This window comes from Phoca vitulina, unplaced genomic scaffold (genome assembly GCF_004348235.1).
Source record: "Phoca vitulina isolate PV1807 unplaced genomic scaffold, GSC_HSeal_1.0 scaffold13, whole genome shotgun sequence".
NCBI classification, from domain to species: domain Eukaryota; kingdom Metazoa; phylum Chordata; class Mammalia; order Carnivora; family Phocidae; genus Phoca; species Phoca vitulina.
In genome coordinates this window covers 518,960-532,107 of record NW_022589716.1, presented here as the reverse complement: position 1 = coordinate 532,107, position 13,148 = coordinate 518,960, and the positions used below count along the sequence as shown (strand labels likewise).

General features: G+C 46.8%; 1 protein-coding gene across 1 annotated transcript; it reads right to left on the bottom strand.

The window, feature by feature from the left end:
* Window positions 1-2,650: 2,650 nt before the first annotated feature.
* On the bottom strand, window positions 2,651-11,189 carry CCDC105 (coiled-coil domain containing 105). The gene is made up of 7 exons (XM_032412094.1): window positions 10,620-11,189; window positions 9,122-9,226; window positions 4,483-4,681; window positions 3,913-4,079; window positions 3,684-3,779; window positions 3,481-3,594; window positions 2,651-2,899 (listed from the first exon to the last, which is right to left on the bottom strand). Exons 1-7 carry the CDS (start codon window positions 11,187-11,189, stop codon window positions 2,651-2,653), a joined length of 1,500 nt encoding a protein of 499 aa, XP_032267985.1.
* Window positions 11,190-13,148: the final 1,959 nt, after the last annotated feature.

Genomic DNA, 13,148 nt, shown 5'->3' with positions numbered 1-13,148 from the left:
GTGAAGATTTATTCTCTTAGCAAGTTTGATATTTATAATATAGTTTTGTTTTCTGTCATTACTGTACTGTGTATTACATCTCCAAGCCTGAGTTATCTAAAAGTTGTATGTGCCCTTAAACAACATCCCAAATTTTTCTTGAAGAAAAGGAGCTTATTCTCTTCCCAGAGAAAGAATTCTTTAATATTCTGCACAGAAGGATTTGTCATTTGCTAACGACCACGGGCTGATCCGTGTCAACTCTTCTCCCCATTTCATAATGGGGGTTTTTAAATCCCCACTCTCTTGTTTGAATCCCATCACTGTTTATTTGATGTGTATGGGGCAGATAATTTACTGTTTGGTTTGCTGACCACAAGACCATGAACCACTACATTTAGACCTAATGGAGAAAACTGTGCATTATCCAGAGGTCCTGGAGTTTGAGGTAGATGTATTTATGATGGGACTCTGGGGTCTCACCCTACATGGAAAGAAGGATGGATTGAAAAACCACTCTCAACATCTTGTATTTCCTCCTGTGATTTGCTCAAGAATTTTTGGCTTCACAAACTCATAGAAGCAGAGAGTAGAATGGTAGTTGCCAGGGACTGGGAGAAGGGGGACGTGGAGGAGATGTTGATCAAAGGATGCAAGCTTTTAGTTATGCAAGATGAATAAGTTCTGGATATCTAATGCATAGCATGGCGACTATAATTAACTATTATACTGTATACTGGAAATTTTCAAAGAGGGTATATCTTAAGTGTTCTCACCACATACAAAAAAAGAAGAAAACGGTAGCTAAGTGTGGGGTGATGGATATGTTAATTAGACTGATTGTGATGATCATTTCACCATGTATACATATATCAAACATTAAGTGGTACTTGTTAAACATATGCAATTTTTATTTGTTGATCATACTTCAATAAAGCTGTTAAAAGTTTTTTTGACTTTGAAGATGACTCTGAGAAGCACTTAGTTTAGTCCAGAGTTTCTTAACCTTGACACAATTGACTATTTTCAGCCAAGTTATTATTTGTCATAGTGGGGACTGCCCTGGGCACTGCAGGATACTTAGCAGCATCCCCTACCCCCTACCCCCTATCCTTAGTTGTGACAACCAAAAATGCCTCCAGAAATTGCCAAATATCCCTTGGTCGGGGGCAGAATCGCTTCTGGTTGAGAACTGATTTCATCCAACCTCTTTTGGATGAAAACTGCTGTTTTAGTTCCCTTTTTTTTTAAAGGGATGATGTTTTTCATTCCCATTTTATTTTATAATTTATTTTATTTTTTGTTTCAAGTTTAATTTAAATTTTAGTTAACATATAGTGTAATATGGGTTTCAGGAGGAGAATTTAGTGATTCATCACTTACATACAACACCCAGTGCTCATCATAACAAGTGCACTCCTTAATACCATGGGACGATGACACACACCTTATGGTGTCACTGAGAGGCTTAAAAGGTGCTCATGATGTGACCCAGAGCAGCAGCTGAAATCTCAGCTCCGAGGCAATGGAGGGGATTATGCAATCACTGTTGGGGAATATGGGGTGAGCAGAGGTGACAAGATGGGGCTGTGTCAACAAGGATGAGGGTGGCAGATTGCAACCGAGGGTGTAAGGCTTTGTGTGCAAAAGGAGTACTTGCATTCCTATGCAAAGTTTTGAGGCTTGATGAATGGACAAAGATGCAGGGGAAAGAACAATTTCCAGCCCCAGGAAGGATCTGCAAGAGGCTCAAAATCAACAGGGTGGTGGCAGCTCTGTGCCCTAAAGGATATATGAACTGCACACACAGGTGCCCTTTCTCTTGGGCTTCAACAAATAGGGAACCCTGGCCAATGGAGAGAGGAGGGTAGGGACATTTATTCCCCCAGCATCCACACGGCAGCACTGCAAGGCTGGCTGCTTTTGACTACCTTGTCCTTTCAGATTTAGGAGTGGCAAGGGTGGCTCTCCACAATTACCAGCACCTTGGTACTGTGCTATCCATTGAGTTTTTTTTCTATCTTGTCTACACCTTTGCGAATACAGTTGATTCTCATTATTTGTGGTAGTTATGTTCTATAACTCGTGTGTGTGTGCGCGCGCGCGCGTGCGTAATGTTAATAACGGCAGCCAGTGGGCTGGGAATGTACATTCATCTAAGAGGGGAGGAGTGAGGGGAGCTTCAAGTTTTGCTCCAAGTGCAGGCTTTAGATGCAGGGATTAACATTTTAGCTCTTCTGCTTACTAGCTGTGTAACATTGGGCAGTCACCATTCTACACCATTACACACTATCCTTATGACAAGCCTTTGAAGTGGGTGCTGTAATACTTCCATTTTACAGGTGAAGACACTGCGGCCGGAGAGGGACAGTGACTTGCCCAAGGCGACACTGTTGAAACTGGGGAGCTGGGATTTGAACCCCAGAAATCTGGAGCCCAGGTCCAGCCTGTTAAGTCCCAGGATACACTGCCCATAAAGTGTTGTAGGGTAAGTGATTGATATACAGTAGGTGCTTAATAAATGGTAATTATTGCCGTTTTTAATTATAGTTCTAGAGGATGCTTCGAGGGAGGGTAGGTCAGGCGAGGGGGAGAGCCATTGAGCGGTCAGTCTCTGCTCAGCAGGTCCAGCCAGAACTGGGCCGGAAGGCTGGGGCAGGGGGCGAGTCTGTCACTTTGTGGCAGCATCCGACTCGACGCGCGGCGGCGTGCGCGGGTCCCAGTCTTTGACCAGGCGCTGCGCCTGCTCGTAGCACATGTGCGGGTGCCGCTGGCGAAGGCGCAGGCGCACTACATTGTAGTCCACTTCATACCCGATCTTCTTGCAGTTGAGGCTCCCGGTGAGGTTCTTGTGCGTGGCGAGCAGCTCCTTCAGGTTTTTTTCCACGTGCGAGATGTGGCGCTGCAGCTTGTCAGTGCCCTGGGGAGGGGGCGGGACCGTGCTGCGGGCCGGGCGAGCCGGAGCAAGGGCCGCGGGGCACTGTCTGGGGCGGCCTAACACGCCTGGGCCAGGTGTGTGTGTGAAAAGAGCATACCTTTAAGAAGGGGCGGACCTCGGAAGGGGAGGGGCACACCTGGGCCACGTGTGCTTGCGGAAGGTCCCAGCCTGGGAAGGAGCACAGGAGGGAGCCCGGGAGGAGAGGCGGGACTCGCAGAGATTGGGGGCAACACGCGCTTGAAAGAGAAGCTGCGACAAGGCGGGGCTGCGGGCGGGGGGCGGTACGCACCTGGAGGACCTGGGATGTGGGAGAGCATCTGGGCAAGGAGTGCATGAAGGAGCTAGGTTGAAAGAGGGCCGTACCGTATCATGAGGGGGGTGAGGAGGGTAGAGGTTGAGGGGACTTTTTTGAGACAGGTGTGGGTACCGGAGGGCCTCCTTCTGGATGGGAGTTGAAGGACTGGCAGACCTGGGTCAGGTGTGCTTGAGGAAGCGGTGTTACCGGGATGGGGCTGCGACTAGAGAGGACGGGAAGGCGCGGAAGGGGCCACCGAGGGGCATACCTGGGCGAGGCGGGAGGCTTCGGGGAGTTGGGTGCCCACGTGTCTCTGATACACTCGAACCAGAGGTCTATCCAGTTTCTCTCGAGTCTCCAGGTGACGTTTTGACAGAGGACCCTGGCGGAGTGCGGTGTGCTGAGCAGTGAGGCCCAGGCTAGGCGGACAACCCTGGCCCCACCCCCTCACACTCTTGCGCCACAGCACACCTTGATGAGGCCACGAGTGATGTACATTTCCTGGTTGAATTTCGTGCACCGATGGATAGTTCCCCTCATTAGTCCTAAGGTCATATTCATTCTTTCCTGGGTGGGTGGGAGCACAGAGGGATCACACTGACTTCCGGGCTCCTCTGCTGCCGCGTCCCCATCTCCGTAGTCAGCTCTAGTCCACCCGAGCCTCCCGCCACCAACTAGGAGTCGCCCCTGCCGCGCCCACCTTCAGCTCCAAGGTCTCACGCATCTTCTGCGCCAGCGAGGCGCACACGCGATCGCTTATCTCTTGTTGTTGCTCCCGGACGTCCTCCTCGTTCTTTGTCATTTCTAGCAAGGTGTCCTTGGACTCCATCAACAGTCGCTTGGCTTCGTACAGCGCCGTGGCGCACTCTGCGGGCGGGGTGGGGTCACGCGTGGAGACCCAGGGCCTCCTTTTCCCGATCCTGGCTGTCTGAGTCTCCCTCTCTATTCTCAGGTTGTGTTGGCCCCTGGGCGAGGGGGTTTATTGAAGGACTTGGAGCAAGTCCAGGGGAGAGGCTGTTGGTGGAGTTGGTATAAGTAGTGTCGCAGATTGACTGAAGGAGTGCTTGCCCGCAGGAGTGTGGGAAGCAGGAGTGTGCCAGGGAAAGAGCTAATTAAGAACGTGGCCTCAGTGGAGATGGGCTCTCAGCCCTCTCACTTGGTCTGGGGGGAGGGGGTGGAATTCCCCAGGGAAGGCAGGGGCTGAGAAGTGGAGGCGGAGTGGGCACCCAAGAGTACCTACAATAGTGGGCTCCTTTCTGTGGGGGCTTACCTGGGGTATAGGTGCCCACAGGGTCTGGGGGAGGCGTTTTCTGGCCCTGAGTGCGCGGGGAAGGGACGCGGGAGAGGTTCACCCAGGAGTGGCGGCCAGCCTGCTCCAGAACCTTATCCAGTGGCTGGTTCATTAAGTCCACAGCTTGGAGCCTCTCCTTACAGCAGAAGGCCAGAGTGTCATGGCAGGACGCCAGGGCCTGGGGGCAAGGAAGCAGAGAGGGGCAGAGAAAAAGGCAGAGTGTGAGTGGGGAGATTGGGAGAGGCGGCTGGAAGCGATTTCTCTGCTGCTGGCTGCAAAACTTTTCCACCTCCGAACTGACCCTGTCCAGTTCTGGTTCCTGGCAGAAAGAATTGATTTCTAGGTGGAAGCTCAGACACTTCCCACACCGCTCCCCCTGTCCAGAAGCGTTCAATGATTCCTGGGTGGAGAGGGGAGGAGCAGAAGGGACTGGTGGTAGCTTCCTTGTTCTGGGTGTCATTTTCTTTTGCATTCTGTGCCTGGCTTTGCTCTGGCATTGCAAGAAAACCCCACCTCCCTTCAATTGTTCCACCTGTAAAGAGGAGAGGTGTAGCCTGAACCTACACCAATAGTCTTCCTGTACCAGTCCTTTGCTCCTCAGCTGCATTCAGGGCTGATCCCTTCCCCTAGCCTCAGGGTCTCTCCTCCTCTGCTCTTAGTAGTATCAGGAGCCCTCTGCTGTCCTCAGAGTGTCTCCCCCACCAACATCTATCTCATCTGAACTCCTACTCCCATCCAAACCCTACTTCCACCATTATAAAATGAAGCATATTGCATTTCTTTGATACTTGCAGTTATTTGAAAGTTATATTAAAACAAGTTTTTTGTATATATATCCATATAAATCCATATATATATATCCATATATTAAAACAAGTCTTTTGTGTGTGTATATATATCCATATATAAATGTATATATATTTATTATGTATTTATATATGGATGTATATTATATATATTGTATATATTGTGTATTTTTATGTATTTATTATGTATTTATAATACATTATGTATTTATAATGTATTTATATATATTTATAATATATTATGCATTTATATATTATGTATTACAAATATATATTACAAATACATAATATATAAATGCATAATATATATGGACAATATATAAATATATATATATCCATATATAAATACCACCCTCATCAAAATATAGGATATTTCCATCACCCCAAAAATATCCCTGGTGCCCCTTCCCTCCTCCCTACTAAGCTGCCTTGCAGATTAGTTTTGCCTGTACTTTAAGGTGTCCATAAACTACAGCCTATGGACTGGCTGCCTCTTTTTGTAACTAAAGCTTTACTGGAATACCGTCATGCTCATTCATGTGCATATTGTCTCTGGCTCTTTTGTGCTACACTGGCCTAATTGAGCAATTGTAACAGAGACTGCATCTTGCACAAAGCCTAAAATATTTACTACCTGGCTCTTCAAGAAAATGCTTTTGACATCTAGAACTTCATATAAATGGAATCACACAGTGTGTATCCTATGTCTAGCTTCTTCTGCTGTATATAATCTCTTTGGGGTTCATCCATTTGAGTAAAAGTAGATTTAAAAAAGTCATTCATTCATTCATTCATTCATTCATTCATTCATTCAAATATTCATCAAGCCCCTCCTGTGTGCTGGGCAATGTATCAGGGAGTGGGGAATGCAGTGGGGAAAACTGATCCGGTTCCTGCCCAAAAGAAGTGATGGGGTCAATATGTGCAGAGAAGATGGGCTAGTGAGAGGACCAGAGAAATGGAGATTATCTGGAGGGGAGCATGGGATCCAGAGGGGTTATTTTTGGTGATAAAATAGACATAACAAAATTTGCCATTTTAACAATTTTAAGTGTAGAGTTCAGGGGTATTAATGTTGTGCAACCACCACCACTATCCATTTCCAGAACTTTTTCATCATCCCAAACAGATCTGTACCCATTAGAGAATAATTCTCCATTTGTTCACTGGTGAGGATAATCCAGTAAAGATGGAAATATTGGTGATGCAGGAGAATGGGGAGAAGGTGGGTGCAGAGGTAGGTGGAATTATAACATTGGCAGGGAATAATAAGAAAGGTTCCCTTCAGTGGCTTCCATGCATTGGGGTCATTCACTGAGAATGAGGAAAGCAGAGATCTGGAGAGGTTTGAAGGAAGAGAAAGTATGAAATAACTTACCCAGTGGGACAACAAGCCTTCTAGAGACACATGGTAAGATCCCTGGGAAAGTTCTGAGTGCCAATTTGCATTCACAATCTCAAGCTGAAACACATCTGTTTGGTTGTAAGCATTTTTCTCCAGTGGCCATTCTCAGTTTCCATCTATGTCTGTTTTTTCCCCATCTCTCCATTCCCCTTTCTCTCTTGCAAACCCTTCCCTACTGGGGCCACCCTCAGGGTCTTCTCCCCTGTCTGTTTCAGACTTTCTTGAAGGATTTTTCAGGACTCACCAGATTTAAAGGAATATGACCGTGGCCTGGGGGTTTGGTGGGATGAGCACAAGGAAGGTTCTGAACCACGGACAGTGGTGCGCCAGCTCCTAAATTTCCTCCCCCATCCTCACCCACTACCCTGATCTGTCTCTTATTTGAATGTCCTTATAATGTGAAGTCTGTGAGGGCAAGGCCAGCTCTGTCCTCTTCACTGTTTGTCCCTAATGCCAAGCATGGTGCCCAGACACCAGGGTACTGGATTAATATTTGTCAAATAGATGAGTCAAAAGCACACACAGGGTACCAGCTAACTTTAACCAGTTCCAAAGGCTCCATCAAACCTGGCTGCTCTCTCATCTCCATTAGTGCCCTCATAAAGAAATTCTTGTTGTAAGAGCAAAGGATGTAGTGACAGACCATCTCTGGCTGGAGCTGACAAAGATTGAGCACATATCACAGTGTAAAGAGCTAGGCTCAAGACCTGACCTGAATCATAAGGTAGTTCTGGCACTTCCTGGTATATATCCAAAAAAGATCAGGGTCTCAAAGAGATATCTGCACTCCATGTTCATTTCAGCATTCTCCACAATAGCCAAGACATGGAAACAATATAAGTGTCTTTTGACAGGTGAGTGGATAAAGAAAATGCGATATATATGCTATTATAATATTAATGTATTAATAATCAAAACACTGATATCTTAACATATTATAAAATAGTTATATATAATAAATAATATATTATAATATGTACTATTTTATACAATATATTGTATATTTATGTATAATATGATATATAGAAATTATATTTTATATATTTTATATCATAGAAACCATATAAAATTTATAATAATAAATTATATAATTATAATATATAATATAAAATATAATATAATTATATTTATATATAAAATATATTATATATGGAATATATAATATATAAAATATAATTATAATATGTATTAAAAAGGTACTTAATATATAATATACATTATATATTAATACATGTTATATATTATGTATTATATTGCAGTATATAATATATATTAGTATATATAGAATACATTATATAGTACATATGTTATAATATACAGTATAAAGCATATAATATATTGTTATAGAATATATTAATATATAATATGATATGACATTATAAATGATATAATAATAGATAATAATATATGTGTTATAATATTATGTAATTATATATTATGTATTATATTAATAATATAGAATAAGAATATATGATATGTAATATATAATGTAAAACATATACAATAAAATATATATAATGGAATATTGTTCAGCCTTAAAAAAGGACACCTTGCCATTTGTGACAACATAGATGAGCCTGGAGATTCATTATTATGCTAAGTGAAATAAGCCAGATGCAGAAAGATCTCACTTATATTTGGAACCTAAAATAGGCAAATCCAGAGAGCCAGAGTGTAGAATGGTGGTTGCCAGGGCCTGGGGCAGGGGAGGGAGAAACGGTAAGATGTTGGTCAAGGGGCACAAAGTTTTAGTTGTGCAACGATGATTAAGTTCTGGAGATCTAATGTAGAACAATGTGACTATAGATAACAGTACTGTATTTTATAACTGAAATTTGCTAAGAGTTTGGATCTTAAGTGTTCTCTCCACACACACATAAAGGTAACTATGTGATGTGATGGATATGTTAATTACTTTGATTATGGTGATTATTTCACAATGTATACATATATCAAATCATCAAGTTGTGTTAAATATATACAATTTTAAATGGTCAGTTATACCTCGGTAAAGATGGAAAACAAAAAGATGCCTGAGCTGAAGCCACAGCCCTGCCATTGACTAGCCCTGTGCCTTGGGTGAGTCTGTGTCTCTCTGAGTCTCAGTTTCCCCATCTCTAATGAGGGGATCATAGTTTCTGTTTCACAGGAGAGTTTTAAGAAGTTAACCCAGTGACTACACAGGGCTTGGCACAGAAGGGGTGTTCGTTGTTATTTTGGGGCCCAACTCCATCTCTCAGAGCCTCGGTTTTCCCACTGCACAAAGTGGAACTACAGTGAGTGTCAGGGCAGGATGGACAGGGGTGTGGTTTGAGGGTTTGCTTTGGCTACAGTCCCCAAGGTTAGAGCAGTTCACCCATTCGGATCCACCTCCGCCCCTCCTAACTTGGCCCTAGGTATTCTCAACCTTGAGCAGAGCCTCTGATTTTTCCATATCTTTTTCCATCTTCCTCTTCATGCTCTTTAGCTCCTCCTTCTCCCAGGTAAGCATACAGTCAGCTTTGTCAGGGACCTAGAAAACAAGGAGAGAATCTCTCACACCTTCCAGAGGGGGCTGGAGGGAGATTTCTCCTTCCAGTGTATAGTAGAGGGCTTGTTAATGTCATAAACTTTGGGTTTGGAGAATGGAGTTGGGGGTGCTCTCACCCTTTGGGGACCTCACTCTGAGGGGGCTCTCACTGCGGGGGAGGTCTTATCCTTTAGAGAGTGGGGCTGGGGGCTTCTCTGTTTCATAGGTAGGAGTCCAGTGAGATGGGATGAAGGTGATTTAACTTGGGGGAAGGTCGTTCTCACTCTGGGGCTGGGGGTCCCCCCTTCCTTGGTGATGGTCTTATCCTCCCTCCCTGGCCAGAAGTACAGGGGACTCATCATAGGGATGATGAGGGGTTGCCTTTTTGGGTTCTTACTATCTGGATTTGGGGGCTGGGAGTAGGAATCCCACCCGGTGTGTGGGGGTTTCATTTCTCCTTAGAGAGGCTAAAATGTTCCCCACTTTTGGGGTGATGGTTTGCAGTTTCACTTTAGGGGGGAGGATTTCACCAGGGCTGAGACTAGGAGTCTCACTCTTTTCTCTGGCTGGGGACTTAGTTCTCAGGTACAGGGACTTGGAGTCTGAGGGTCTCAACTCGTAGGTAGGACCTGTTCTTTTCTCCCCAGATGAGGCCTGGGGAGGGGTTCTCACTTTCTGGGGCTGTGGGGGAGGACTTGGGGTTTAAAAAAACATTTTGAGGAGGGGTGCCGGGGTGGCTCAGTAGGTTAAGTGCTGACTCTTGATTTCAGCTCAGGTCATGCTCTCAAGGTCCTGAGATTGAGCCCCACATTGGGCTCCATGCTCTGTGCAGAGTCTGCTTGTCCCTCTCTGTCCCCCTGCTTGCTCTCTCTCTCTCAAATAAAATCTTAAAAAAAAAACAACAACAAACATTTTGAAGAGAGTTTCATTGGTTGGGACAAGGACATCACCCACTCTCCTCAGCAGGGGGCTTTGGGTGTGTTTTCACTGGGATTGGGGCATTGAGGGTCTTAGGGAGGGTCTCACTTTCTGGGCCTGGGGGCTGGGTGGGTGATTTCATACCTGGGCTGAGGGCTGTGGTTCCCCTTTGGGAAGAATTTCATCTAGTCTGATTATTGAGAGTCCCACTTTCTCTCCTTGGTTGGGGGACTGGAATAGACACTCTCTTTGGGGCAAGGGGCCTGAGGATCTCATCCCCTCGGGAGGGTCTCACCCTCTGGGCTCGGAATCGAGGCACCTCCTCTTGGGAGCGTCCTCATCTTCTTGTGCCCTCACTCCATGGGAGCTGGGGCCTGGGGTGGAGGTGGGTGTTCTCTCTACGGGGAGGGGTTTTCCCAGGCCGAGCATCCGGGAGCTGAGGCCTCGGTCTCTGAGAGGGAAGGGAGGATGGTCCCACCTTCTCAGACTTGGGCCGGTAGCCCCGAAGCTTGCAGCTCTGCTGGTTAATGAGCAGGCCTTTGCGCACCTCGCTGAGCCTGCGGTCCGTAGCCTCCCGCTGGCGAAGCAGCAGCCGCAGCTGTCCATTGATCTGGTGCTGCGCGCGGCACAAGCGCGCGGCGGTGAGGCGCGCTCCGCGCGCGTGCGCGTGCACCACCTCGGCAGTCTGCAGGGCCCGCGCATCGCGGTGCATGGGCAGCGGCAGGCGGGCGTGCCAGGCGGGGGGCTTCATCTTGCCCTTCCACAGCGTGACGCCCTCGCCCGGCGGCGGCTTCTCCAAGGTGCCACCGCCCTTGAGCATCTCCACGCGGAAACGCCAGGGCAGAATGTAGGCAGCGCGGCAGAGATGGCGCGCCACGTGTGGGTCCCTCACGCTGTCCTTGGGTTGCCACATGGTCACTGCCTCCTGCCCGCAGCGGTCGGTCAGGTGGTGCGCCTTCTGCGTGATGGCCTTGGCTGCCTCGCGCCATGCTGGAGCCCCTATGCGGGTGTCCTGGCTCCGCTCAGCTGGGGGTATCAACACGGGCATTGTCCCTGCTTGCTGTCTCGGCCTGGCCCGGGGCCTCCACGGGGAGGGGCAGGGACTCCCAAAGACGCGCCAACTCCTTCCTGGCCTGAACAGTGAGTGAAACGCACTGCAGTGCCTATCACCATGACAACGGTGGCAACAGCGCAGAAGGAGTTCCATGGGTGGGGGAGGGGAAAGGCTACAGAGAGGCGTGGACCGGGTCTTTGCTTTGGAACTTGGCCACGGTGGCTTGGAATCTTGGCTCCTTGAGGAAGCCGACCTCATTTAGCACATCTCTTTCTGTTGCTTCTTACCCCCAGCCACACAGGCCTTCTTCCAGCTCTTGGACCACACTAAGCTTTTTCCCACCTCAGAGCCTCGCATTCATCGTTCCTTTTGGGTGGCATACTCCTTTCCAGGTCCTTTCCATGGCTGGCTCTTCTCCAATCTTCAGAACCCAACTTAAATATCACTATGTCAAAAGGCTCTTTCGTTAGTACTATCTCTAAGCCCAACTCTTCTTTCCCATCACTCAGGATTTGTTTGTGCAAACCACAGAAACAGAAAAGATGGCCTCACAGTGAGAATCACAGCCAAAAAATAAAAAGACAAGCAATGGCTCTTGAGAACATCATGGCTACTATTGTAGAAGCTCAGCTGCGTTGTCTGTCTTGGAGGCTGCCACTGCAGCCACCCACGGAGTTGGCTCTCTGTGGCACCTGCTTCTTTGCCTGTCTAGTCTAAGCTGGCTGCATCTAACTGGTTGAACCTGTGTCACATGGCCGTGCCCTAGCTGCAAGGGAAGCTGGGAAAGTGAGTCATGTCTCAACTTCCTGTTTCTTTGGCGGGAAGGAGAACTTTATTTCCTACTGAGACTCATCTGATGTGGATTTTCTTCAACATAGGAAGGAGGTTGGAGTCTGAGGAAGAATAAAGAGAGGACTGCTCTCCATCCCTCTCCCATAAGTCTCCATCACATCACCTTATTTGTTTCTTTCTAGCAGTGGCATTTTTACTTGAGCATTTGGTAGGCACCTCAAACTCAACAGGCGCAAAACCAAACTTTTGATTAATCTCCCAGATCTTTTCCTCCACTAGTATTGCTTGACTTGATAGTTGGCCCACCATCCACCCCAGTTGCTTATGTTAAAAAGTTAGAAGCTTCCTTAATTTTTCATGGCTGCAGCCAACCCATTAACAAGATCTGCCAGCCCTACTTTCAAAATTTATCCCCAATATGATCATCCTTTTCTCCATTGCTACCACCAACATCATTTTTTTCAAAGATTTTATTTATTTATTTAGAGAGACAGAGAGAGAGAGAGAGTGTGTGTGAGCATGGGGAGGGGCATATGGAGAGCGAGAGAGAGAAGCTCAAGCAGACTCGGCACTGAGTGTGGAGCCAGACCTGTGGCTTGAACTCACAACACTGAGATCATGACCTGAGCTGAAATCAGGAGTCAGACACTCAACCGGCTGAGCCACCCAGGTGTCCCAACAACCAACATTCTTATTCTTGCTCCCATCATCATGTCTCATTTACATGGTTTCTCTGCCTATACCTGCCCCCTTGCCTCCTCCAATTCATTCTCCACACCACAGCCAGCACTATGCTTTAAACTAGAGCACATCCTTTTCTTACTTAAAACGCTTCAGTGAATCCCACTGTACTTAGAACAAAATCCAAACTCTTTACTCACAAGTCTCTGCATGATCTGGCTTTTCTCACTACCCTGAACTAACTCATCTTCTGCCTCCCACCCCCAGGCCCACTCACTGTGCTCCAGCTTCCCTGGGTATCTTTGAATTCCTCTAACACATCATGCTAGTTCCTACCCCAGGACCTTTGCATTTGCTATTATCTTTTGCTCAGATCTCTTTCCCGTAAGATTTTTGCCTGGCTGGATACTTGGTGTCCCTCAAGGAGGTCTCACCTCTTAGACAGGTATTCCTTGACTACTTACTCAAAAGTAGCTCTTT

Coding starts and splice junctions, on each gene's coding strand:
- CCDC105 (XM_032412094.1), bottom strand. CDS start 11,189: ATGCCCGTGTTGATACCCCCAGCTGAGCGGAGCCAGGACACCCGCATA. Junction 4,080..4,482: donor TGTGGGCACCTATACCCCAG/GTAAGCCCCCAC, acceptor CCCCGCCCGCAG/AGTGCGCCACGGCGCTGTAC. Junction 3,595..3,683: donor TCACTCGTGGCCTCATCAAG/GTGTGCTGTGGC, acceptor GCACTCCGCCAG/GGTCCTCTGTCAAAACGTCA.